At 45.0% G+C, this 26578-nt stretch overlaps 1 protein-coding gene across 9 annotated transcripts in view; it reads right to left on the bottom strand.

Annotated features, from left to right (window-relative positions):
• Positions 1–26578, bottom strand: part of lrba (LPS-responsive vesicle trafficking, beach and anchor containing) — a 181535-nt gene that overhangs the window by 68416 nt on the left and 86541 nt on the right. For 5 of the 9 annotated variants that reach the window (XM_084686479.1, XM_084686483.1, XM_084686481.1 and 2 more), the window contains exons 36-40: positions 22560–22726; positions 7965–8089; positions 7566–7580; positions 2853–2996; positions 668–804 (exon numbers count right to left, since the gene is read on the bottom strand). In XM_084686479.1, the coding sequence (XP_084542605.1) occupies positions 668–804; positions 2853–2996; positions 7566–7580; positions 7965–8089; positions 22560–22726 (588 nt within the window). The remainder of the gene's footprint in view (positions 1–667; positions 805–2852; positions 2997–7565; positions 7581–7964; positions 8090–22559; positions 22727–26578) is intronic. The other 4 variants (XM_084686486.1, XM_084686485.1, XM_084686484.1 and 1 more) reach the window with 1 other exon arrangement.

Raw genomic sequence — 26578 nt, forward strand, 5'->3', positions numbered from 1 at the left:
ATTTTTGTCATGTTTGTAATGTTGACACAATTTAAGTCAATTTGACACCCCCCCACCCCCATGAAAAATGTAATGTTTTAAATCAAGTGGACAATGTTTTCAACAACTGCAAAATTACAAGCAAAGGTCCATTCTCAAAAATTTAAATGCAAAGCAGAGCCTGTGCTAAAATTAGCCAACTATTAGCTCTGTCCCATTACACATGGCAAGTTAGTCTAATTGTTTGCACAGGCCTAGAGGTGTAACATTTTTCATTGGGTCTAAATGTTGTACATATAGGGAGGGACTACAATGCTCATTGGAAAACTTTTTTTCTCCCTCTTTTTTTTGTTGGCTATAGGCTAAAACCAGCTGCAAATCAGGGGACAACAAGCTAAAGTGGCTTCAAACCATTTGTGCATTGGAAACGATATCGTCCACACATGAATTGCATACTTTCATATGATCAACAATGGGCCTTAACAATCCTCTACCGTGAGACGACAGTAGGCTAATGTACAGCACGGCTGTAGAATAATTATAAGGACATGACAATCATTCATGTTTGTGGTGAAAGCGACGGGGGTGTGCAGGGTCATGGTCGAGGAAAGCTGACCATTTTGAAGCTCACGTTAAGAATGACATTTCGAGGCGCTCAAAATCAATGGAGTTGAAACCCCTCTCTTACCTTTGGATCGATAGTCTTATAGCTGGGCTCTTCTTCATCCACCTCGAAGTAGAGTTCAGAGGCGGTGATGGACAGCGTCCCTTTCACCACCACTGCTGGGGCAACCAACTGTGCGCTGGTGCTCAAGTTTACTGGACCTGCGAGACAGACGAGGCCGACAGCGGTCGGTCAGAAAACAAAACATTAGCGCTATAAGCAAAAATAGCCCCCTTCCCCAACGCTAAAAAGCAGTGCATTTTAAAGCGCCGTAAATGTAAACACATAAACTCAACAAGGGCACGCGCTGACTTTTCTAGCCATTTTCTCTCTCTGTGAAAAGGCCATAATAATTGTATTTGAAACATTATAGGCTAAATCTTCCACAATGAGTAGGCCTATGTGGGATTTGTCGGTGGGTTATTTAATTGCACCTATATAAAATATAATCACCCAAGAAAGACAAACTAGCACAAACGTATATGGAATTTAACGTGCCAACAGTGTAGGCCTAATGGACAACTAGACAACAGGGTACTTAGGCTATGGTATGTCTACATTAATGTTATTACAATGCGCATATTTTCGTGTTGCCATGTTATCGATTTATATCTTGGACACTGGTCTGAAAATAGATACTGCCCTACAGTAACTGTAATCAGAGCATTTACTGTCAGTGTTTGGGGCATGAGCATGGGATAAAATAAAATATCAGCATTCGTAACCCAAAAGGCAGCCTTGTCAAAAAATAGATCTGTCAATCAGACTCCATTGATTGCGGGCTGGCGCGAGCTCTGTTTAATCTCTCATCAATCTTAATTTATGCCATGATGACAATGAGCGTGAGGCTCGGGGGAGACATGGGTAAACTCATGCCCCTTTCTCCACGTGTGCTGATGCATTGTGTTTGCAGATGTGTGGCAGTGGCACGGAGCTGCATGACTTGATTTCCCAAAGCACCCTTCCCCAGACAAACCGAATGGAATAAACAGATATGTTCATTTGCCGTCTATTTTCCTCTTCCCTTAGCTCCCCATAGTCCTCGCAATGCGAGCATTAACATTTAGGCTGATCCGGGGGTTGAAATAACATTTTTTCAATCACTCCCCGACATTCAATTACACCTGAATCAGACATCTGCTCGTGCTGGGACGCTGAGGCTAATGTCTAAGACCCCCCATGACAATATACTTCATCTTGGAACCCATGTCACTTTATTAGGCAGGATCCTCGCTTAATCCCCATTGTCATCCGGAGGCGTTCGTATAATTATTTATGCTCCATTTTGAACATGATGTTTCCGAATAAGCAAAAAAGGATAGGCTAAATAAGGATTAGAATGCAAGCCGATTAAATAAAAAATACACGCCACGTAGGCTATTCCAGAAAGTAGATAATTTCGATAGCGAGGGTGAGGCGGAAATAATATAGATGTTTTACATTGGCGTTCAATTATTACGACAATTTATTGTATGTTTCTGCTTAAGAATAGGCTAGGTCGACTTGCCTGCACATTTTGAATGCAATTTAGATCACTGCTATCGGAGCGTAACATTTAGCCTTCAATAGCCTATGAGTATGGCGTTTGCAATTTATGGTTGTAATGGCCTATTTTCAGGTTTTACATTTAATTAAAGAGAATTGGGAACAAACATAGCCCATTAGAATGGCACCACAATTAGCGTCAAATACATACATTTGAATTATTTAAAATAAATGGGGAATCGGAACCTAAACAATAGAGAAGAACCCCCAACAACACTGACTTTATTAGGGTGCCAATTTACCGCCTCTCTCCTGAGAACGAACGCAATCTTAATCCACAACTATACAATTTTTCCCCTTTTATTTTGTCCCAGACTTATTTGATCCCAAACAAAAAATATGCGTTTTCGATATAGACCCATGCGCAAGAAAAGCTGCAAAGGCGGTTGTCTAATTGGCGATGTGAGCATTTGACCTCTACCCTCGAAAGGAAAGGCAGAGATGCAAAGCCAAAGCGATCAGAGGGTCTGTAATGAGAGAGACTTGTCAGAGATAATGGCGGGCGCTGAGGACATGATCCTCCCTCATTAACGGTTAGAAGTCCCGCTTGCCTCATCAGCACGCGCAAGGATGCAAGACAGAAAAGGGCGTGTGGGGAGGGGTCATAGAAGAGATACTGTGTTCGACTTGCATGTGGAAGAGATGAAAGGATGAGCTACATTACCTGTTAGGTTCTCCAATTCCTTCTCTTCCAAGGATGACAGAGTGTCATCATCCCCGTCCAACAATATCTCACTCTCTGAGTTCTGATTTCCCAGAGCTTGACTTCTAATGGACTGCTTGCCTTTGAGAATATCTTCCTCGGGAGCTGAAAGGAGAAAGGTCTTTCTAAAAATCCTTCATGCATAATTGGTGTTTTATCCAGTGCAGAGGTGAGTATACTACATGAAAAGATTGTGAATGTACAGAGTAAAATAGATACACATGCAATGATGTTTAACCATTAACATGGACACCAGATGTCATGCCAAATTGTATGTAGTTGCTTATAAGTATAATGTTTAAATGTGTTTAATGTAACATAGCATACATTCTGATGGAATCTTTATTAATTAGTTTACTTATTTCAGTAAATTAAATGACACAATTGATCTCAAAATGTCAGTTTTTGATTTGAGTCCAGTCAATTATAGTCACTTAAATACAGTATCATTTAAAATATTGCCTATAAAGTGCTGTAATTACAGCAATAAAAATTACATTGCAAACAAACTGTAACAAAAACAAAAATCAGATGCAATGTGCTTCACATGCCAACAAGTAACTATGGGTACTGTGAACATATCACATCAAGATGCAAGGAATGTAAACACCAAAACTAGATTACTGAAAAGCTGGCAACACTTGAACAACAGTTGTAGGCTACAATTTTTATGCAATATACTGAAATTTGTCAAGCTTGCAATAATGTCTAAACACAGCTGAGGTACTTGTAATGACCCTTGGAAGCCTTTGGATACTGAACACATGCCTGGTTAAATTTACAGACAGGATTCCCATCTTATCTTGCCGTTCTTTCACTGTGGCATTGTGCCAGCCATACCCATATAGCAAGGGGTATCGCCATGCTATATTATGTTGCCTTTCTCCATACAATTTACTTTAATTGTACAAATCTAATATTCCAAATCTAATAGTTAGATTTCACAGTTATTACCTCAGGCAAACTTTAGACTGCACTCATTTTTTGATGCAGATATGGTGGCCTATGAGATAGGCTATAGGAACACTATAGAGCCAAGCTGATAACTGATACAAATGGCTCAAACCAAGACCCAGAAATCACAGTTAAAAGTTAATTTCCCTTTTTGTCTTTGTATAAAAGACATGAAAACAAATACAATCTCTCTGGCCAGACGGTTATTCAGGAACACGAGCCAAACACATCACAACAAAGCGAGGGCCGCACGCTGTCCATTTTGATTTCAACCAAACATGACTTGAGGTTCCAAATGGATTATTTAAGAAAAATGGTAATCTGCAAACATTTACGGAGCCCTGCATTCCCCAGTGTGCATGGTAAAGATCCACAGACATGGGTCTACTATACATGCACTGGCAAGGCTTCCATCTATGTAAACACAGTTGGCGAGACAGGAAAGTCCCTCATGCGGGCCCTCCTGGGTGTGTGTGTGATTACTTCCACTCGGCGATGGCCTTATACACACACCCCACCAGGAACTACTGGACACAGAATCCCTCCTTCACCTTCCGCTCTATCACAGAAACATCACCTAAGGGTGTATTCATCTGCATTTCCTTTAAACGCACAGTCATTCTCACATATAGCTGGGGATCGGAGAAGCCCGGGCTGAGAAATCTCTTGTCATGGAAAATATGCTGCTCACTGATATTTAGAATGGTCTTCCTGTAATTAAGTCTCCCTTGAGGATTCTTTACTTAGCGGCACTGAAATCACTACCAGCTTCCTAATACATACCACATGCCACGGCATTCACACCGAGCAAGTGAACTGGGGAACTTGACAGAAGAGTGAGTTTTAAAAGCAGACATGTGTATTTGAACTTCTGTACATTCCACCCTAAACATTGCTCAGTAACTTTAACCACAAAACTCAATATCCCCCTTGCATGCGGATGTCACCACAAAAGAGAAGCAAAACACGACTACAACGACGTACTCGTACTTCTAATAGAAATATTAGTAAAACAACTACTACAACTTCTAGTCCAACTTCTAATATTACTAGTACATCAACTACTTAAAATACTACAACTACTAGTAACTAGTAAACTACTACTATGACAACAATGACACCTACAAAAAATACTTGTACTTACTACAATTATTACTACAACTACTACTACGAATAACACTGCAAATATTCGTACCTTTATTGCAACTACTTATTGTCATTTTTATTGATGAGTTAAAAATCATAGGAAACAGACCAACTACATGATACAAAAATCAGCAGTTCCATCGTAACTCATCCTTATTAATAATCATACTTCAGGACATTCATATTTGTCCATTTTTGTTAATCAAGTTTATTAAATTAAATATTGCCAAACTATGCTGGATATATTTGCAACTCATATTTCACCTTTAAGGGAACCATCTAGACCTCTTCTTTACCTTGACTTTCAAATGTCAGTCTATATGTGACTCAAAGCCTGCGTGCATGAGCAAAGCAATTAAATTGTCAGAATTAACAAATTTGTTTTTAACAAGAGCGTAGCCAGTAGTGTGGTCTAGAGGCGTGTATTGATCGCCAGAACAGAGACATTAGTCTTCAGGTATTTACACTGCCGCCTTTGGTCCACAGGCCCAAGGACTGTGCCAAATCAATCCCCCAGGAATGATGGCTCTTTCCAGCCATAAATACATAAATTGTCCCCCACACCCTCACACCAACTGACCAACTAGCCGCCACGCGCCAAAGCTTTCCTGAGTGGAAATTGTACTCTGCGTTTTGGCTGAGTATGAATGATCACGGTTGTACATGATTTTTTCCCCCCCAGTACATCTCATGTTTAGAGGATATCGTTATGAATAAAGTTACTTTAAAAAATCCAGGAAATGTCGCATACAAATCAAATAGTTGCAAGAAATGTGCACTACAAGAAAACAAGTATGATTTAAGATGATATTATATTTGAGAAAAACTTACGAAAAGTTTTTCAAATACATAAACTAAATAAGACTGTAACCTAAGTTCCTGTGGTAATTTTCAAATGGTAAGGTGTTACCACCAGTAGCTAGTAATCCTGTGAAATCCAGACTTCATCATGCACTAGAATGTTTTGTTTTGGGCTGGGGGGGGTGACACTCTCCACGTTCTCCCTCTTCATCTGATGAAAATAATTACAGCCAGATATGACCTTTGTACTCTGCCTGAAAAGCGGGGCTGCGTTCTCATCTTGAGCCTCGCTTCTGCAACAAATGTCGGGTCGGCAAAAACAAGAGGAAAGGTTACATCACAAAATGGAGTCAGGCAGGCCTCAACGTCAAAGAGTAATTTTAATGATATACTCGCCAAACTGCCGTTAGGCAATACTCTCTTGAGGTAACGTCCCCTTAACATTGACGGATAGCGTTTATTTTATTTTTTACTCTGTCTACATACAAAATACATTCTCTATGATATAATCTGTCCCTGATTTAGTGATAAATGAAGTATGAATGGAGTGTGCAATTTATACATGACGGATCATTTTATTGATGCTGTACTAAGAAAAATGATTAATCTCAACTTACTTGGCAGATGACTTTTTTGAAAATAGTTCCCCTTGGGGTACCAATACTCTTAATCAGAGCAATTAACATGATTTTTTTCTTTTTAACAAACAAAGGAAAAATATATCATAAAGCGAGTAAAGATAGAGACAAAGATGTGTGTGTGTGTGTGTGTGAGAGAGAGCAAAAGAGAGAGAGGGAGAGTCAGAGAAAGAGAGAGAGCGAGAGAAAGAGAATGACCACTAGGCCCTGTGTCTCCAGCTGCCTGCACAGAGCGGCCATTACTGCGGACTGCCTGGTCTCTGAGGATGCTGGGATTCTGAACGCTTATTGCTTTTAGATCACATTCTTATTGACTTCTGTCACACTGCTCGTTTGTCTACGGGACCGATGTCACATTTTAAAGGGGAGTCGGGGGGGGTACCTGCCCTGTGAGACATATTAGAGACATTTTGGCCCGTTATTGGTTGAGCGCGATAGGTTAAGTCGGTAAGAACAGGCCCGGCCCAGTGCTGATTGCAAACCCTGGTGTGGGCTCCAATGGTGGAATAGTACCCTAACAGAAACAAGGGATTATGGGAGCTCCACAGGAAACAGGACTCCTACTCCCACCATGGAGCACAGGTTACAGATGGCGCATTGCGACCGGTAACTTCCATGTCTTATTTTTTTTCTCCTTTTCATTTTTGAGTAATGAAAAGTTAGTAAGTGCTGGGATCTGGTTTGGTTGTTGCACCTGCTGTTGTAAAGCAAGTGCAAGGAAACTGAAGAGCAAGATAAGAATTGATTGACCCCATTTCCAACACTAGAATGGGGAAAGGTAATCAATGCTGTTGGTTTTAACGACATAACAGTCTGCGGGAGAATACTACAGTATTGATGTGGCAGTTTGAAACTACATCCACTTCAGTTCACCTTCTCTTTGTGAGGCTTGCTTTGAATAAATGGAAGGGCTATTATTCCAAGGTGATATAACTGACAATAAACCTACTCTACTGTCATGTGAAGTTAACTGAGTCTACACTAGTAATACATAAAGAAGCGTAATGATTAAAAACAATATTTTCAATCTTGAAAAAAGCAAAATGTATTCCCACATTTACCCATAAAGATTCACAATTGGAGAACTTTACTGGGGGGGGGGGAGACAGGCGGGGAGACGTGACATGTTACTCACCATTAATGCCAGTCACTGCATGCAGGAAAAAAGAAAGGAACAAACTACATTCATTCATATCCACTGAAATGTTTTACTAACTGATATCACAGGAGGGGATTTTCAAAGTAAAAGTACTGGGGCCCTGACTCTATGTGTGTGAGGCGGAACTCAAAGCACCCATTAGCTCAGCATTAGCTAATGCCAAGCAAGTAAGTAAAACTACCTGTGTGAAATTCAAATGAGTATGCTTTTTCTTTTCTTTCTTTTTTTCCCCCCTTTTACAATGCTTTGCACTATAAAACGTTTTATGGCAACCATAGGGCTAATTTTTACTGGCTTATACCTGCTGCCACCAAAGAAGGCAAGCAGACAGGCGGGCAGGCGGGCAGACAGTAGGAAGAGCAAGGAGAGACTGACCGTGGTCGGCGGCAGCCTTGAGCGTGGCCTGGGACTGCGTGGATCCAAAGGGGTTCCTGACGAAGCGACGGCGGCGCCTCAAGTCGTCCTCCCAGTAGTCGAGGCGCCAGAACTCCCTGGGCCGGCTGTGTGGAGACAGAGGTAGCACATGTGTTAGCGATTACCAGACAGCATGGAGCAGCCGAGCACTGTGCTGCTTCGGCCGCGGCCCTCGCCGGCCGTTCATAAAGACGGCCTTGTTTTTGCTGTCTTTTTTTATTCATTTTTTACTGACGCGCGCACCTTTAAAGTCACTCAAATTCATACACACTTTCTACATCCGTCGTCCTTGAAAACAACATAACCGTCGTCCGTGACTAAGGTGCACCTTGGTTTTTCATTTCTCTCTACCTCTCTTTCTCCTCTCTCTTCGGAGGAGAAGGTTGAAATGCACTAAATACATCATGTTGGAATGAACCGCTGACAGAGTGATCAGTTTCCCCACACTCTGCTGGCATGCTCTCCCATACTGGGCTCATTTCAGACCCAGCAGGGCATCCCTTGCCGGGCCAGGCCTCAGCTGTTAAGATGAGGAAAAGGCCATTACAAATACAAGGGGAGAGAGAAGGGGGGTAGCATTAACAATATTAATCAAACGTCTATAGCTGCCATCATTTTTCTTCCCAATTTGCTCCTCCTTGTGCCGGACGGGGTCAGTAAATCATCTCGACTTTGTCTTCGGGGTGAGGAAAGCGTTAAACTTTTAATGAGTCGACACTACAGCAGTTTAAAAAGTAGGACTTCAGGAGTAAAGCATTATTCATATTTGAAGTAAAAGGGATTTAATTAAAACAATCTTCTAAAATATTCATTCCCTCTAGCCCCTGAGGCACACAGCACAACATAAGGATTCCCCCCCCCACACACATTTAAAATTGTGTTGACTCTGGTTAACTGATTAATTGGAGTTTGGGAGTAAAATCCGTGGACAGCAGAAGTAGTTGAAAATGTAAATATAGTGTGATGGATACTGTATTTCGGGAGGGCTGAATACGAGGCACGTGGTTCGGCTGAATCCGTAGAGAGCTACAGTATGATCTGGTTTCAGCTCGGCCCCAAACTCCAGAGACTTGGAGCGATGCACTGGGAGGGCCTCTGCAGCGCACACATGCACCAGGGATGTGTCGGGGTTGTTTTGAGGTTGAATTGAAGTTGCAGTCTACTACCAAATGGCTTTAGCAGTGTTTGCAAAAAACCCTCTGTGGCCTGACTTATCGAGGCCTGGTGAAATATTAGTCTGTAAGTCCATCGCGCTCCGTCGAAGTGAGAAGAAGTTTTATTGTGCAACAGGGCTCGCACGCCCCCAGAGAGATAAATCAGGATAATAGCCACCTAAGCACCCTCTAGATACACAAGGCTTTTATGTCCGGGTATTTCACTAAGGGACTGCAAGTATGTTAATGCAGACTCACCCTAACCACAAATATTAAAGTTCAAAAGACAGTTGGACAGCAGAAACCTTTAACGAGTACCAGGAAAACGAACTAAGCGAAACAGAGAGATACACATAATGACCATTAGTAAAAACCCACCTAAAAAAAAAATCAACTAGAAGAGGGCAGTGGAGTCCAACTGCCCTGAATGTTGATGTTAGGGCTGGAAGCAGTGTGGAGGGGGGGTGGGGGGTGCAGGCATCAGCCTGGGTAACTCACGGGTGCAGAGCCCTGCCTGCCTGGTGGGGTTTTTATACGATCTGCTGTCGAATGCCACTCTGGCCAGGGGCTCGCCACAAATCTTCAGCCCCAACACCCAATGATCACACAGGGGCCTCTTAAAAGGGGAAGGGGCTTTACACAAGAAAATAAATACAATTTCAACCAGGCGCTTTAAGACCTCTATGCCCAGGCTAATCAAAACCATTAATTACTTGATTTATCTGGCGAAAGAAGAAAAAGAAAAGTCTGTCTGGAAAATGGGGGCTGGTTGTAAGAGAGAGACAGACGGCCGCTGCTGGAATCCAAAAGGCTCCAGGACGCAGACGTTCCACCGAGGACATTTAACGGGATGCATAAGGGGACAGCTAGCAGGTTGCTGCTAAATATTTCACAGGAAACATTCTTTGGCTCGCAAGCAAAGACAGGGATGTTAGAGCTTGTACATACATTGTTTTTATTTGTTTGTTTTTTTTCAAGAAAGGACAAGTGACGGCGAAATGACAGAGAGAGAACAGGCTGCGAGGGATGATGCACATCTTCTGGAGGGGACTGGAAAACAAACAGCTACCAATGTGTGAAAATGATGCAATATTATGTCGGATGGGCTTTAATCTCTGCAGCCTTTGCAAACACTTACATTCCTTCCCAGTTCGTAATAAATGTTAGAACGCAATACAAGATCCTATAGAACTTATAAGGTCATATCAATAGTTAGTAAGTAATAAAGACTCTAGGGATATTTATGTTTTGTTCTATTGTTGCCAAGGATACTGGGCACTGGGGACATATGTGACATGAGCAGGGAGCTGGCTCGGTGTGCCACCAGAAGTCTGCGAGGGCCCAGATTTCGCAGGGCTACAAAGACCCTGCCCGTGTTCAACTGTGATAGTCTTCCAGCGCAAACAGCCTCTTCATCATCCTGACTCGAAGCATTCATCTATTATTACATTATTACGGCTGTGTGCGGCGCGCCGCCATGAAACTGCTCCTACTCTCGTCTCAACCAAGGGAAGGGCTTTTCACACAACATGCATCAATCGTTCAGAGCTACGGCTGTTGGCAGGAGTAATTAGTCGCAAAGTCGGGGAACAACCTCCTGTCCTCGTAATTATCCACCACGCCGCGCCGCCATGACAAGAGCAGCCCTGATGAAGGGCTGCAGACTGGGGGCAGACGGAAGGACGGACCGGCAGGAAAGCCGCTCTCCGTCATCAATCCCCCCCGCTGAAAGCGCTGAGACTCATGCCGAGTGTGTTTCCACTGTGATCAATTATTCAGCGGATCATCCATCGCCCCCGGTGGCATCGGTGGAATTACGGCGCCGCCATTCTTCAAGATAACAACAATTAAAATCACAAAAGGCCAGAGACGAGAAGGCAGGGGCCCAACGAGGCGCTGGTGTAATTAGTAATTAGTTTACTCATAAAGGAGTCGGGGAGGCCCACTCGTTAGGTCTGCTTGAAAGCGTGTTAAGAGTGTGAGCATGCTGGTGTGCGTGTGTGTGTGTGTGTGTGTGTGTGTGTGTGTGTGCGTGCGTGTAAAGAAGCACTTAGGGGAGAGTGCGGGATTTCTCCAAACCTGTTTAAAATGGACCACATTTGCAACCGATGACAAAGCGACATTTATGTGAAGCGGTAAAATAATGTTAGGCCTTGGGCCTCTGGATGCACTTCAGGGGTTCAGGTTTGAAATGTGACGAGGTTTACCAACAGACAAGACAAATAGTGCACTATGGGCACTCCTCTGAAGGAAGACGGCACCGCTTCCCACTGAAGAGTAAACAGCGCAATCAAAACAGATCATTGTATTCAATAAACACGAAGGCCTCGCGTCAACAGAGCAGCATGTGGAGGTAGGTGCGTGTGTATGGTGGGGTATTACCTCCCGTAGCCTCTTCAAAACTTAAATGGCACCACTAAATCCATTCACAACAAACAGAGAGCAACCAGAGTGGCAGAAGCCACGTCCAGTAATAAAGGAACTGGTTTCCTTCCGGCGTTTTGTGCTCAGTGTGACAGTCTGGCCTTGCTAGCTGGTTCATGAAGCACTCATTTGGAGACCACTACACGGAGGGCAAGGATGGAGCTTGTCTCTATGCTAACCTGAATCTCCTGGTCTTTGGACACCAGCACCACGCGGTGAGCACACAATCAATTACAAGCCGATGTCAGGCGATGACATGTGCCTTTGTATAACTGATAAGACCATCAATACTTGAACCACTGTTCAAACATGGAGGGGAGTACAGCATGCTTTCAGCTCAGCTAGCTACTGACCATGCACTGGACTGAAAAGACTATTGGCATACATGTTTAAATGACACAATGATATGACAGTTATTGACTAAATTCCCACTTCTTACATATAATTACTCCCATTTCAGCCCTTGTCAATACACTGTCAATTACATGAAATCTAATTTGACATTTATAAACATATCGTTAAGGGAATAAAATATGTACTCTCCTTTAAATTAAGGATTAAGGAAACTCTGGCAAACACAGATGTGCTTACTCTAAAAAACAATCCTAGGTTTCAACAGAGGACAAATCCATTAACCCCTACTAATAGCTTATACATAAATGGGACTTCAAGCAGTTGCGGATTGGAGCTAACGTTGCTTATCGCCCTATTCAACCGCAGTTAAAAAATGCTAATAGATTCTTCCTGAGCGGGCACAGAAAGTTTGATAGCACTCCCATTTCAATGGCCAAATTGTTCTTTTTCTGACAAGGACAAACGATTGCCATCCATCAAGATCCAATCGGGATGCAGGCATAGCGTCTCTTTCCGGTCCAACCAATTACAAAGCACTTCACTTTTGTTTTTTTGTTTTTTCTTCAAGAGCAATAAGAGAACAACATTGGGGATGAACAGCGGGGTCATTTACTGCTGAGGTGAAATGAACGATGGTGAAAATGTGTTTCTAATATGGGATCACGGGGAAGTTCTACAAAGAGGAGGTGATATTGCCGTTTGAGGAGGGTCTTATTAAAAAGGGTGGAGATTATGCAAATCTTACCAATATGACCTTTATTCCCAGAATACATGGTGTGTGAAGGCGTGTGTTGTGCTTTCATACATCACTCCATTCCAAGGCGCTTTGGCCTGGACAAACACTCATTTATAACCTTTGAGTGCAGATTAATTCGGCTACAGTTAGGATTGCATATATGCAGAATAGATTTCTCCCTTTGCCCTTTTTTTTTTTTCATTAATGCAAGCCCTCATTGACGAGTTTCAAATTGCTTAAACGCGGGGGTTATCTGCGAGATCATTTCATTTGATTTGCATAAACCATGTGTTTAGAGGGAAACGAGTGAGAGAGTGTGAGTGAGAGAAACAGGGAGGGGGGGGGGGGGGGTTGAGGATTTGTCATGTTGAGGGCCTTGGCGTGAACACTTCCTCTTTGTCAAAGGCGGAGACGGCGATCTCTCCTTCAGTACCTCTAGCCTCAAATTAAAAAATGAAACGGGACCCAAATGCCTTTTCCGGAGATGCGGGCATGATTAAGTCCTGCTGAAGTGATGCTCTACATATGCATAAACGCACATCCAAACGATGGGTGCTGGGCCCAGGCCATTTCCATGTTGTTGATGTAAATCCTCCTGCACCTAATGTTGTTTATGTGTTTTACCCAAAGGTAGCTTTCGGGTCAGTGAGGCAGAATGGCTTCTGTCTGGGATCTTAGATGACTTCCCTGATGTGACTGCTCATCCTTTTTGTTTATGACAAGGCTGAGGGCGCTCATTTAAATATCAATTTGGATCTGTGGTGCTCGATCTGTCCCGCACTACATACTGTAGGGTGAATTAAGACCAGGGTTGCATATGTAACACATTGCTTTAGGTCTATGCTGTCTATCAGATCAGGCACACTTTGAATTAAATACATGCTTTCTGAACACAAATGTTGAGCAGTTTTTCTTGCAAACATATAACTGTAGATGTATCTCTCTCAATTTTTTTGTCTTTTTTCCTTTTTCTAAAGCGATTCCACTTTCAATGTTTTCATCTTCTGAAACACTCGAGCAGACGTCAAGCTTTTAGTACGGAGGAGAGGAGGAGAGCAGAAGAGGAGGAGAGCAGGAGAGGAGGACAGCAGGAGAGGAGAGGAGGAGAGGAGGACAGCAGGAGAGGAGAGGAGGAGAGGAGGACAGCAGGAGAGGAGAGGAGGAGAGGAGGACAGCAGGAGAGGAGGAGAGGAGAGAAGAGCAGGAGAGGAGGAGATGAGGAGAGGAGAAGAGGAGAGGAGGAGAGGGGGACAGCAGGAGAGGAGGAGAGGAGAGAAGAGCAGGAGAGGAGGAGAGAAGAGAAGAGCAGGAGAGGAGGAGAGGAGAAGAGGAGAGGAGGAGAGGGGGACAGCAGGAGAGGAGGAGAGCAGGAGAGGAAGAGAGCAGGAGAGCAGGAGAGCAGCGACTGAGCACGATGGGGCGTCCCTGCTGTGGTTATGTGGGGACACCCCCCGTCTGGTGATGACCCAAGCTGGCGCTCTGCGTCTCTCAGGACAGGAGGCAGAATGCTCGGGATCCCTCCCCAGGCCTGCTGGATCACAGCATGGCTCAACCATGCTAACGACACATCCACACAACTCATGTGCCTGCCCCACATTAAGTAACAACAGCAAAGTACCTCCCATTAAAGGTTGAAACTAATAAGGGAGGGTGTGATTGTGCATCTCTGTAACATCACCCTGCTCTCGGGACTCCCGTGGGGTGAGCATGTGAGAGTTTGCAGTCTGTCTGGGACTCTGTAGTGCCAAATGAAAAATGCTAATACACCCTAATTACTGGCGGCTTAGTATCATGTGCCCGCCAATTAGCAGCAATTAAACTCAGTGTAAATTATGTGACAAAAAGGGAGAGGGGGGGTATGGAAATTACATACTAATTATATTTGGCTTGTAGAGGGAGGGGGGAGAAGAAAGAGTTGTGTTAAAAACTGGTTTGTTATGGACAAAACCATGTCCAGTAAAAATGTGCAAAAATCACTGTAAATTTAAGGATTGAACGAAAGTAAATGTTTTCAAAGTACGAGAAAAAAGGTGTAATCCAGAAAACAGGTTATGAAATGTTACATTATTGAAGCTACATAAGTAAAATCCATTTGTTTATCCTTTTGAAGCATTAAACATCAGTGGTGTTTTTGATGAGCCGCACTACTTTTTCGGCCCTTTTGACAACATGCGTTTGTCCCCATCTATCACAACCATCGCTGCTAAGTAATGAGGCTAGCCTCTGGACCACAGATGCATAATTTTGCCATTACCAGTCTATTCTCATAATGTTCTGACCTCTAGCCTTCAGAACTGATCTTGGATGTCATGACAAATGTAAACTGGTATAAGACGATCAAAAAATTCCACCCCCCCCTCACACACAAAATAAATAAATAAATGCTTTGAAAAAAGCTCCCATTGGTGTCTGAGATTGTGAACAGCTTAAGGGAGGGGAGGGGGGGCAACAGTCTGAAACTTCCCATTTATTACATGTGGACAGAATCATCAGCAATCAGCCTCTGACATCCAACCAAGGTGTCCCATAACGTTCCAATTTAAATGTAAAAACACAATTAGATAATGCGAAACACATAACAAAATGACACCTCATGTGATATCACCCCCTTAAAGAAACTATAGGAGCACAATTACATCTGGAGCCTTTTGAAAACATCCAGGTACGGGGGGAACCGGGTGACGGCTAAAAACCAATCAGCGACAGCCTCTTCCCTCTAGGTTGTGAGGTGTGGCCCGTGTGTGTGTGTGATGATGCAGGACCGGGGGGGGGGGGACGACGACGACTGTGACAGACTCATCTAACACGGCTGTCTGCTATTCATGAGGCCCTCCTCCCCTCTCTCCATCATGCCTCTGAGGCCCATTATACAACACTTATGGCACAATGAGTGTGTGTGCCACGTAATCATGTCAAGTGATACACTTGGAGAGAGAGAGAGACAGTACTGTATCTGTACACTCTGTGGCTGATTTGGACCCTAATAATAAAATCCTGTAATAACTTGTGCCAGGTGTCCTTTAATTCTTATTATTATTTATAACATATACTTTTTAAAATGTACACAATATGGAAAGTGTATGATTTAATACAAACACAGAGAGAGAGAGAGAGAGAGAGAGGGAGAGAGAGTGAGAGAGAGAGAGAGAGAGAGAGAGAGAGAGAGAGAGAGAAAGAGAGAGAGAGATAGAGGAAGCGAGCTATGTAAATCACGACAATACAAATGGACAGTCCCTGGAAGCCCTCCTTCCTCCTCCTTCCCTCCTCATCTTCCTCTTTCCCACTCGGAAGACACTTGGTATTTTATGTGGCCCTTTTCTGCTTTCGCAGCAAGGAAAGCACTGGATTCTAAAGATAAAGGCGATTTTTTTTTTTTGTGGTGGTAAATGGTGGAAGTAGCAAAATAAATGACCCACTGGGCCAGCGTGTAATTACAGTGGCTGGGGAACGTACCAATCTATCAAGACTGAGGGGGAGTAGGGGTCTGACACGCCACAGTGGGGGTTAGTCAAAGGAGATAGCCTTTGACTAACTACTGGCCCCTGACAATCGATACTCCCCAGATATTGCATTCTGGAAGAGCGGGGCCTTAAAAACTTACCAAATGGCTTTTCATTCAGATATTGATCAGCCCCCCTTATCGTGACCTTGCTCCTCGAAGGCCATATACTTTCTTAAGGGTATATGAAACTCATAAATCTGGGAGCCGCTCCACACACAAATACTCTTACACACACACACACACACAGGACTGGTGGCTGTGAGTGGAAGGGAATGCTGGTGCAATCGGTCTTTCTCTTAAGATGGTGAGCGTGTTTTCACAAAATCACAGGGACTCCATGACATGTCCCACGTCCAGGAGGACAGGAGACAAGGACGCAGGATGGCACCAGTTCACCAGAGGAGAGCTGTTCTGGAGATGCCAGATCAGTCGACATCGCTGCAGATATGTTTGGGATGTCTCACCTAGTTAGTGTGGTTAAAGCCTCTTCAGGGGTGTGTCCAGTGTCCACGCACGCATGGACACACAATAATGAGCTTGTCGTCCCTGCAAGTCAATACTACATTCACAAAACCATGCGTCACCATCGCAACCTAAAAATGATAAAATACAAATCTTCGGCATCTACTTCAACTGTATCCCACAAAGCTCTGAACCGCTGAAGAGTGAGCAATTTAGAATGTAAAACATTCATTTCCGTACTGCATGGGTAGTGGTTAGCTGCGTTAACATATGGACAGCATCAACCGTTAATACGTTCCACCATGACACTTTGTTACTATTCCGTACAAGCCCTGGCCACTGTGTTGTATATACAGTCAGAGGTAAATGTTATCATTGAGGGCATATTCTAATTCATATCCATAACCCCAGCCTGCAGAGTAGGGGTTCTGCAGACCAACATCATTTTATATAACGGATGGATCGGAATGTTCGCATGTCAGAACTCCGATGTTAGGCCCACTCCTGGGAGGTTTAACAAATGTCGTCCGTTCGCAACAACTATAAGGTCTCTGGTATACATGTGTTTGGATGGAAGGGTCATGTTATGAAATCCCTTTAAGGTCAACGCCAAACGCCTTCAGATTTCTTGCCGCGATTAATGCTCATTTACAAAGATGTCCGTCGGCGACAGTGGCGAGTGTATGCCAAGATGTTTATGGTTGACGGATGGTCGCGCAGATCCGTCTGAGAAAACTACTCGCTGAGCTAATTGGTTTTCAGAGTAAGCTTTGAAGGAAACTGTGCTGTGTTCCTACCAAGAGGCTGCAGAGACCCAAGTGGAAGAGCAGCTGCTCTAGCTCGGCATTCTGGGACGGCACGCATGTTTGTACGTAGGCCGTAAGTGTTTACAAGCAAACCAGAACCATTAGTGTAAAAAAATTAAATAAATCATTGCTGAAAATTGGCTACATGGGTAAAATGGCAATAATCTATTTTTACGAATTTATTAAATTATATGATTTGTTGTGGCTTTCAGCTTAGCTTTAATATAGTTTTCAAACTTGAAAACTATATTCACTTGCTAAAAAAAAAAAAAAAAAAAAAATATTGATATAGGCCTATTGTTTCAAAGGTTGAGGAAATAGCTGAACATTAGTATCCAGACAGTTATTATATTTAGATCATACAAAACTAATAATCTTGGGAATTCTGATTTGGAACTTCTGCACCTCAACCCTGGCAATTCTATGAAAGCCACAAACTTGCATGCCAGCTTGTTGAGGAACTTAAAGCATGGGCTAATGATTTTCGGAAGGATTCTCCAATATAAACTCAAGAATGACGTTGGATTAGGATCCATTACAACGACTGGTCTGGTGTTTATTCCATTTCCAAACGCAGCTCTGAGAATATGATGGACAGATAAGGTTGGGGAGGGGGTCCTAGTTTCTACATCAGAGAAACAAGCACTTGAGACCTATACACACACCGCCACGGAGAATCACTCATCTGTGAAGGTTTAGTGGTACACTGGAGGGGCAGAGGCTGCGAGTATCCCTCCATCTCTCCCAGCCCGTTCCTCTCCTCGTTCCCCTCTCCAGTCCCTCCAGTCTCTCCATCCTCTGCCCCCCTCCATCAATGCCTCTATCTCTCCATCTCCACTGGTAAACAGTCATGTTCTTGTTTCCTAACTCTCATAATCCCCCGTGACAAGCAGACTCCTAACTTCCTTATTCAACTCTGCTTATCCACTCTGAGCACAGCTGTCGTTTAAGAAGAAGTGGGTTCCAGACACTGAGCAGACCAGTGTTTTAGTATGATCTAAAGCTACACTATACTGTACGTCTGGACCGCAATCACAAAAAATGACAACTATCCCTTCAGGTTTAATCTGGTAGGCAGAGCTGTACCGAGCGGTGCATTGGCTCAAAACAGATGTGGATCAAGGTGGTATATGCTAGTTGGCAGAGCTCAGTGGGACTACCACAGCACACAGACTGTGTGCAATTAACCAAGGGAATGATGCATGGTTAAAATGATGTGGCCAAAGCCTGGCAGGTAATGAGGCCTGTTATGGCAGGCAAGTGTTGGTGTGTTTGTCTGCATCTGCCGCTTTGATGGGGATTCAAGTGTGTGTGTGTGTGTGTCGGGGGGGAAGAGAGGGAATTATATTCTTGCGACATGATCATACATCCAGTCTGCTTCTAATGTCATACATTGACGGTAAAGTGTGCCGTTGCAGAAACCAAACTACTGCCTTGTATCCACAGTCAAAGACACAAACACCCTTGGGGTTACGTCCAACAATAGAACAATGCCCCTGTTTTGCACACAAAGGGATTATACCTAGTAGATACACCATCCGCGTAGGATTAAGCGGATGGATGAAGCGACCCGCCCCCCCTATCTAACACTGGGTTACAGGAGCCTTCGCCTTGAAGGTTGAGGCCCAGCCAATGACATACTACAAGATAAAATAGTAATGCTAATATCAATAGTTTGTCCATTACAGGTCAGCTAACTGTCCGGCGGAACAGTTACAAAGCTGTCCGTTTCGATCTCGCCCTGCCGATCGATACGGGGGCATACTGTTTCAATTTTGCCTGCATTGATTTTCCCCGGAACACAGCCTCCTCGGACCATCAGTCTTTCTGAAAGGGAGGAAGATTTGATTTACTGAAGAAAAATTGGAGCGAGCATCACAGTTTTTTTTTTTTCCTCCCCCCCCCTCGTATTCTTTTTTATTTTTTTTATCGAGGCTGTGACACGGAGGGGGAGGGAGGGAGATGGATGTCCCTGGGCTGAGGAGCTTCTGCCCTCTGGGCCTCCATTACAACACAGCAGAGGGGAGGGAAACGAGCTGCTTAAAGTAGAGATGAGAGAGGGAGAGAGAGAGAGGTAGACCCACAGAGAGAGAGAGAGAGAGAGAGAGAGAGAGATAAAGGGAGAGAGAGAGAGAGAGGGAGTCAGATAGATAGACAGAGAGACAAGGGTAGACAGAGGGAGAGGAATGAGAACACGTTCACGAGAGAATGGGACTGAGAGAAAAAGGAGAGATGGGGATGAGAGAAAATGGAAGACTGATAAAACAATTGCAATAGAGAATATAAGAAGAGCTAGCCAGTGCATTTGAAATAGTTGAGCATGAAAGTGGGGAAAAAAGGGGGGGGAGAGAAAATGATGCAAATAATAGTGACGTATTTCAATAGTTAATTGCATCAATCGCAACCACGTAAAAATGTATGTGAACTAACAACAACAAATGCCTCACCGTCAACGCTTGCCTGTAAGTTCACTCTTTCGGTTCCTTTCAGCTTTTTTAGCTTTTCACCTGCAACACTGCACCACAAGAGCTACCTCCTCTCGTTCTCTTTCCCTCTCTCACTCCCTCTCTCTGGACCCATAACATATTTCCATGCTACATTAGTCAGACTATTTGAATGCAATAAAGGAAGAATGGAAAGAGAAAGACAGAGAGAGAGAGAGCGAGAGAGAGCGAGAGAGAGCGAGAGAGAGCGAGAGCGAGAGCGAGAGCGAGAGCGAGCGAGAGAGAGAGAGAGAGAGAGAGAGAGAGAGAGAGAGAGAGGCCCACTGAGGCGATGGGCCAGGTATTCTCCATCATCTCCATCTCATCTCTCCGCTGGTCCGACCACTTTGCTCAGGTGTCATGAACATTAGAGATGATTTGTTTCCTGACCCAAAAAAACACCAAGCAGCCAGAGAGTACCATGACCCCCGCCCCCTACTCTGTACCTCCACCCAACCAGAAGAGAGAGAAGAAAGTACATGAGGGGGGGGAGTTGATCACTGGATGTGTGTTGCGTCTGTCTGTCAGTCTGTCTGTCTGTCTGGACACCTTGTGACAGAAGAGGGCAGATCTGGGAATGAAGGACGAAAGCACGAGAGATGCCTTTCTTTGTTTGGTGCAGCAGTATAACTCCTGGGACACTGGACTGAGGAGTGGGGGGTGGAGAGAGAGGGGGGGGTAAGGAGCGAGAAAGAGAGAGATGGGGTGGTGAAAAATAAATAAAATAAGGGAGTGAAATAGAGGGGTGAGATGGAGAGAGAGCAAGGAGAGTGAAAACCACCTAACACCTCTTTCTCTCCTGGGGCAAGGGCTGGTGTAAGCTGGATATTAAGACACAAATTGCATTCAGGCGGGTCACAGCGTGTCACATGATATTAGACGCCCGCCGTGAGGAAAACAACAACTCCCATCAGCCTGTGAGAAAATAATATTTTCATTTTCGGCCCCTTTATTGAATGGAAACTTTGGGGAATACGTCTTTATGGAGCGCGAGGCGAGCATGTGGATTTTTACACCCCGCCGACAAAAGGTCGTAATCATGGTTGTGTGTAGCCTTTGTGCTCCTAGATTTCATTTTCACTGAGAAATGTGTGTGCGTGTGCCTGTGTGCACACATCCTCTCCCCTCTCGCTCTCCTTCTAAGACACTGAACATTCCTTTTCAAGCATTTTGTACATGCATCGTTTACATTAGCAAAACGGGCACAAATAAACCATTGTTGTGTGTGTGTGTGTTTGTCCTGTGTGTGTGTGTGTGTGTGTTTGTCCTTGTTGTGGTGTGACAGCTCTCCACACCAGATGTTCCTCCCTGTGCCCGTGTGCGAAGGGAGGGCCCCAGCGCGGAGCTGCGCCACCTGACCTTCTCCGGTAATTGACCAAAGCTATTGATGTAATGGCGCAGGTCTGATTGTGATTTATTAAAAGCTGTGCTGCGCCCGCGGGCCTGATGCCAGGGGGCTCCTGCACCCATCGGCGGCCATTAGCGAAGCCATCAATAGCCAAGCAAACCGAAGCCCAGTAATGGGGAGAGCCTCGCAGGGCCTCCGAGCACAATCTCAATAGCTAATGGCAAGGTTGTGTGTGAGAGAGAGAGAGAGAGAGAGAGAGAGAGAGAGAGAGAGAGAGAGAGAGAGAGAGAGAGAGAGAGAGAGAGAGAGAGAGAGAGAGAGAGAGAGAGAGAGAGAGAGAGAGAGAGAGAGAGAGAGAGAGAGAGAGAGAGAGAGAGAGAGAGAGAGAGAGAGAGAGAGAGAGAGAGAGAGAGAGAGAGAGAGAGAGAGAGAGAGAGAGAGAGAGAGAGAGAGAGAGAGAGAGAGAGAGAGAGAGAGAGAGAGAGAGAGACAGAGGTGGAAGGATGGAAGTAGAGCAAAAAGGTATAGAAAACAGAAACACTGAAGTGCAGAAGTAAAGAGAGAGGGAGGGATGAATGGAAGTAGCGAAGGGTAAAGACAGAGACGTCATAGAGAAAATGGGTAAAACAACAAAAGAGAAGAAATTAGAAAGTGAGAGTACCAGAGATCCCCCATGATGCCGCACTCACGTCTCAGTAGAGTCCCATTCCAACGAATAATCTAGAATCAGAATCAGTCTGGACCCTCCAGCCTGCACAAACAGGCATCATTATAGAATACCACAGGTTTGTGCTGGCTGCTCAGTGGAGCCAGCTCAGGGTAGGGTTTCCTCTGCTGCCAATGTCTGGACGGCTGTTTCACCAGACCTCTCATCTCGCCCCGGAGACCGCACGGGTCGCCTACCTGACGCCTGCGCTAGGCTGCGCCTGATTCCCTCAAACACCCCGAATGGAGTGGAGGATGGTGCTTGTACTGAGATTTAAACGGCTGCTGTGTTCTGACTAATGGATCAATAGAGCAGTGGTTCTCAACCCCGGTCCTCAAGTACCCCTTGTCCTGCACATTTGAGACATTTCCCTGCTCCAATACACCTGAGTCGTTAACAGGCTTCTGCATCACTAGATAACGACACATTCATTTGAATCAGGTGTGTTGGAACAGGTGTCTTGTACACAGCTGAACTTTGTGTTTCGCTGCCGTCTTGGTGTGTGTTATGTTTCTGTACACAGCGTGTGTATACTGATTGCGTGGGTGTCCCCCTGCGCGTCCCCTCCCAGAGCGTCGTACCTGGCGGAGGAGGCCCCCCAGGCGCCGTGCTTGTCCGTCAGGATGTTGACGATCTTCTGGACCAGCTGCGTGGCGGTCACATGGTCACGGTACTTGGCCGCCCGGATCAGGTGGTCACACATCTTCTCCTCGTCGCGCTTCTCCGCTGCGTACTGAGCACAGTGGGACTGGAGGAGACAGGAAGAGGAACAACCACCGTTAGAGAAAAACGCCGGCAGCTTCTCAGGAAATGAGTCAAGACAAGTCCGAAACATGCATTGTACTTCTATGATTTTAATAGCACAGTGTTGCCTATTTGATCAGGTATATTAGCACTGAGGGGTGAATGACTGAAATAGATGTGATTCTGGAGTTAAAACTTATGAATCTACCCTCAGACGAGAAAGGAGAGAGGAAGGGGGGGAAAAAAACGAATAGAATAAAATATAGAAAAGTGCAGGGTCATTTCTGTCACGTTGTCACGGTGATTAATAATGTTGGACTTGTGCATTTACTAATGCTCTCCCCTCAGGGCGCTCGAAACAAAAAACATCCACAATGCACGGGGAGAGACATTATTCTTAGTCAAAGGGTGTTATCAGGAAAGGCCTTTGAACTGCAGAAGAGATGGTGAAGCAAATGCACCTTATACCAGAGAAGAAAAACGCTTGCATCAAAAGGCAGTCCTAATTTCTATTTAAAACAGTACAGAAATTCAGGAAAAAAGTAAACCAGACACAAACTTTAAAGAGAAGCTGAAGGTTTGTCATGTGACTGACGTTCTCATCTCAAACACTTGGCTATCAAAGGGTAACACAGAAATATGCACAACAAATATGCACGACTAAAAGGACTGATATGCCAAAACCTCGTACCCCACCATGTATCTCCTTGCCCGGCAATTCAATTAGGTCTATAAGGAAACACAACTCAGTGGTCGGGGTAAAAGGTTAGTGTGTAAATACCGCGAGCAACAATGCAGCGGAATTCCCTTTGAGACCAACATTGTGCAACAAATCAAATTAACCTTTAGCTAAGCCTTCCGAGGAATGCACCTACTTTATATGTCTGGTTGCTGACACGGGTGTAGGAACGCAACCTGGCGGCTCAAAGTTCCCAGTAAAGTGCTTTCTAATGGGTCCTCCTCTACAATTTGAACGACCACTTTTCATAGCTGACAGAAAATCTATAGGAATAAAGCACATTAGGGGGGGGGTATTCTGCTAGCTATTGGCCTCTAATTATCAATCTATGTCTCTTTGGGAAGGCCTTGACCGGATATATTTGGGAGGAGGAATATGAGGAGGGGAATGTTTTAATGGTAACGTCCAGAATGGACATGGGGGTGTGTGGTTGAGTGGGTCCACACACACACATACCAAAATCTTGAAAAACATACTTTTAAATATATTTTATATTCAACCGGATTATATTACACAAATGTGCATCTCGAAAGGATGATCCAATGGATCACAATTTTCTTTTTTGTACACTGTGAGACTCCATTACAAGAAGAGACTGAGCCATTTTCTTATAATTCCCAACATGTCCTTCCTAGTAAAAGTAAGACATGCTGAAACACACTATGGGGAGTCCTGGGTTCTTCAGATCCAGTTATGAACAGAGCAACATCATTTCCAGTCTCTCTAACGTGTGGTGTCTGCATTACTAACCAGGTACCTCTGAGTTTGAGCACATAACCATAAACAAACACTTCATCACCCCTGGCTAGCCTGCACAGCCATCCTTCCCAGCCATGCTGCAATAGGCTTTCTAATTGGCTCAAACTAAACCTATGTGATGTAATGAACTTCCCTATAAGTCAAGTCTTTCCCTCCATGATGTAATGTGCCTTCCTATTGGCTCTGGCTGAGTATTGACTGTGAGGTGAAGTCCAATAGTTCCACTTCCCCCTTAAAATAATAAAGGGACAGCTGTACATATAACTAGCCCCGTTAACAGCCAAACGCCGTTTTGGCTCAAAGTCAGAAAGCACACGTCACAGTCGAGTATGGAGCCGTCTCAACCGAAGTCGTGATGGTTCTCTCTTCCACCACTGGGTCTATACAGCTGAACTCCCTCATCCCACCACCGTCTCCTCGCCCTCTCCTCTGCTGACAGAACAAAGACTTGAGACTGAACGAGGAGACACACATCAGCCCTCCACTTATTTTAAAGGAAGCGTGTGACTGGGGTGTGGGGGGGGGGAGTGAAACAGTGAGAAAAGTGCACTTTACCATTAGCAATGGGAGAGGGGGTGGCAAAGGGTGGTGGATTCCGAAGTTGTGTGTGTATGTGTGGGGCGGGGTTCAATGATGTTTGAGATCAAAGACAACCATTTGGTTGCTTACAGAAGGAAACTGAAGAGGTCATGGGAAAGAGTGTTTGCGTGTGTGTTATACATGTGTGAGGTCGTGTATTGTGGGTTGGCGCGCCGGTGCAGGGAGGAGGAAGTTGACGATGAAGTAAGCCCTCTGCAGGGAGGACAGCGTGGGCGGGGCCAGGGTGGCTGAGAGACCTTGACGACTAGTGACACCGTAATCATCGCCGGGGCCCTCCCTGCACACAGGCCGGCTGACAGGCTCGGACAGCGGGGGCACGCACCCTCCACCAAACGCCAAGCAGAGAAGACAGGGACGGGGGGGGGGGAGGTAATGGCCGGCGTTAATCCGAGTAAATTACATCGAGTCGTGTCTCAAACGATTCCTCCGCCGGTCATGTAAATAACGGGAGAACACGTGTAGGGTCTGGCCCGGACTGCAGGGGAGCCAGTGGGAAAAGCAGAGGAAAAAAAACTGCAGATGATGAAACGGAAAGATATTGCTGGAGGGGCCTGCGATATTTGAGTAAATACCATACACAGGTTCAATTTAAGAAGTGCACGCACAGGCCCGACTGAGTCCAAAAAACCATGGCTCCATCTAAATGCTGTCTGACGTCGGTCAGAGGCCGTATTTCTCAGTAGGTCAGTGAGAGGCAGTGTGTGCGTCCCTGTCACTCAGATACTATATCGAAGGGGCCAAGTGGCCTGATGGGCCAGGGGAGAGTGGGTCTAGATCTAATTAGCACGTGTAAACCTGTGTTTTTCCTCACTGACTGGTAGAGGTGCGTTTTTCACGCTGCCACGCCGACACACACCGAGCCTTCCAAGGCCCTGGCGTTGACATCGGGTTTGCAAGGTTATGCCGGCGAAACGGATAAGCGACAGGGGAGGGGAAGAGAAGAAGAAGAAGAAAAAAAAACAACCCAGGGATCTTATTAGAAGAGCTTGATTTACATCATCTTGATTTTGGTCGGTGGCACACAGGGGGCTTCACGTGATGGAAGGTTGGGCTATCGCCACGGCCGCGTTCCTCACCAATTTTCCCGGTCTGTCGACAAGGGTTCCCTGAGGGTTTCATTTAAGAACTAGAAGTAGGGGAGTCTGGCGGGTGGCTAAGACTTGTCCTTGTCTCGTTTCAGAAGAATGCAAATATGTTCCAAATAGGGAATCCCTCCACAAGGAGAACAATGGGTCCGGGGAGATGAGGGGATGAGATGAGGGGATGAGATGAGAGGGGAGGAGAGGGGAGGACAGGGGGGGGGGGAACGATCGCAGAAAACAAAAAACAAAAAGAGCTGCTGAAGCAAATTGCTTTCAAAGAGATTCCCTCGCACTTGATCCCTGTGCCCCGCCCGAGTTGGAAGATTGCGCCATCAAGAACATCGCCAGGGGAATTCAGACAATGGTGAGTGAAGGGAAGGGGAGCGAGGGGAGAAAAATGAAGGCTTAAAAAAGTACAATGGGCGAACAAAAGTCACCGAATGACAACGGCTGACAGGCACCTCCATCCTGAAATGATGCCCTGGTCACAGACACGCTGCTGACTATTGATTTTCCTCTCTCCTACTCGCTCTCTCTCTCACTCACTTTCTCTCTCTATCTGTCCGAGACATAAAATAATCTATCCGAGCAAACAGTCAACCCCCACCCCCCCTTCCCCCTTGACAGCGACCATCAAGGTTAACACAGGTGCAACACTTATCAAAAGTCTCTCTCT

This window comes from Hypomesus nipponensis, chromosome 22 (assembly GCF_054491055.1).
Source record: "Hypomesus nipponensis isolate SF chromosome 22, ASM5449105v1, whole genome shotgun sequence".
Taxonomy (NCBI): domain Eukaryota; kingdom Metazoa; phylum Chordata; class Actinopteri; order Osmeriformes; family Osmeridae; genus Hypomesus; species Hypomesus nipponensis.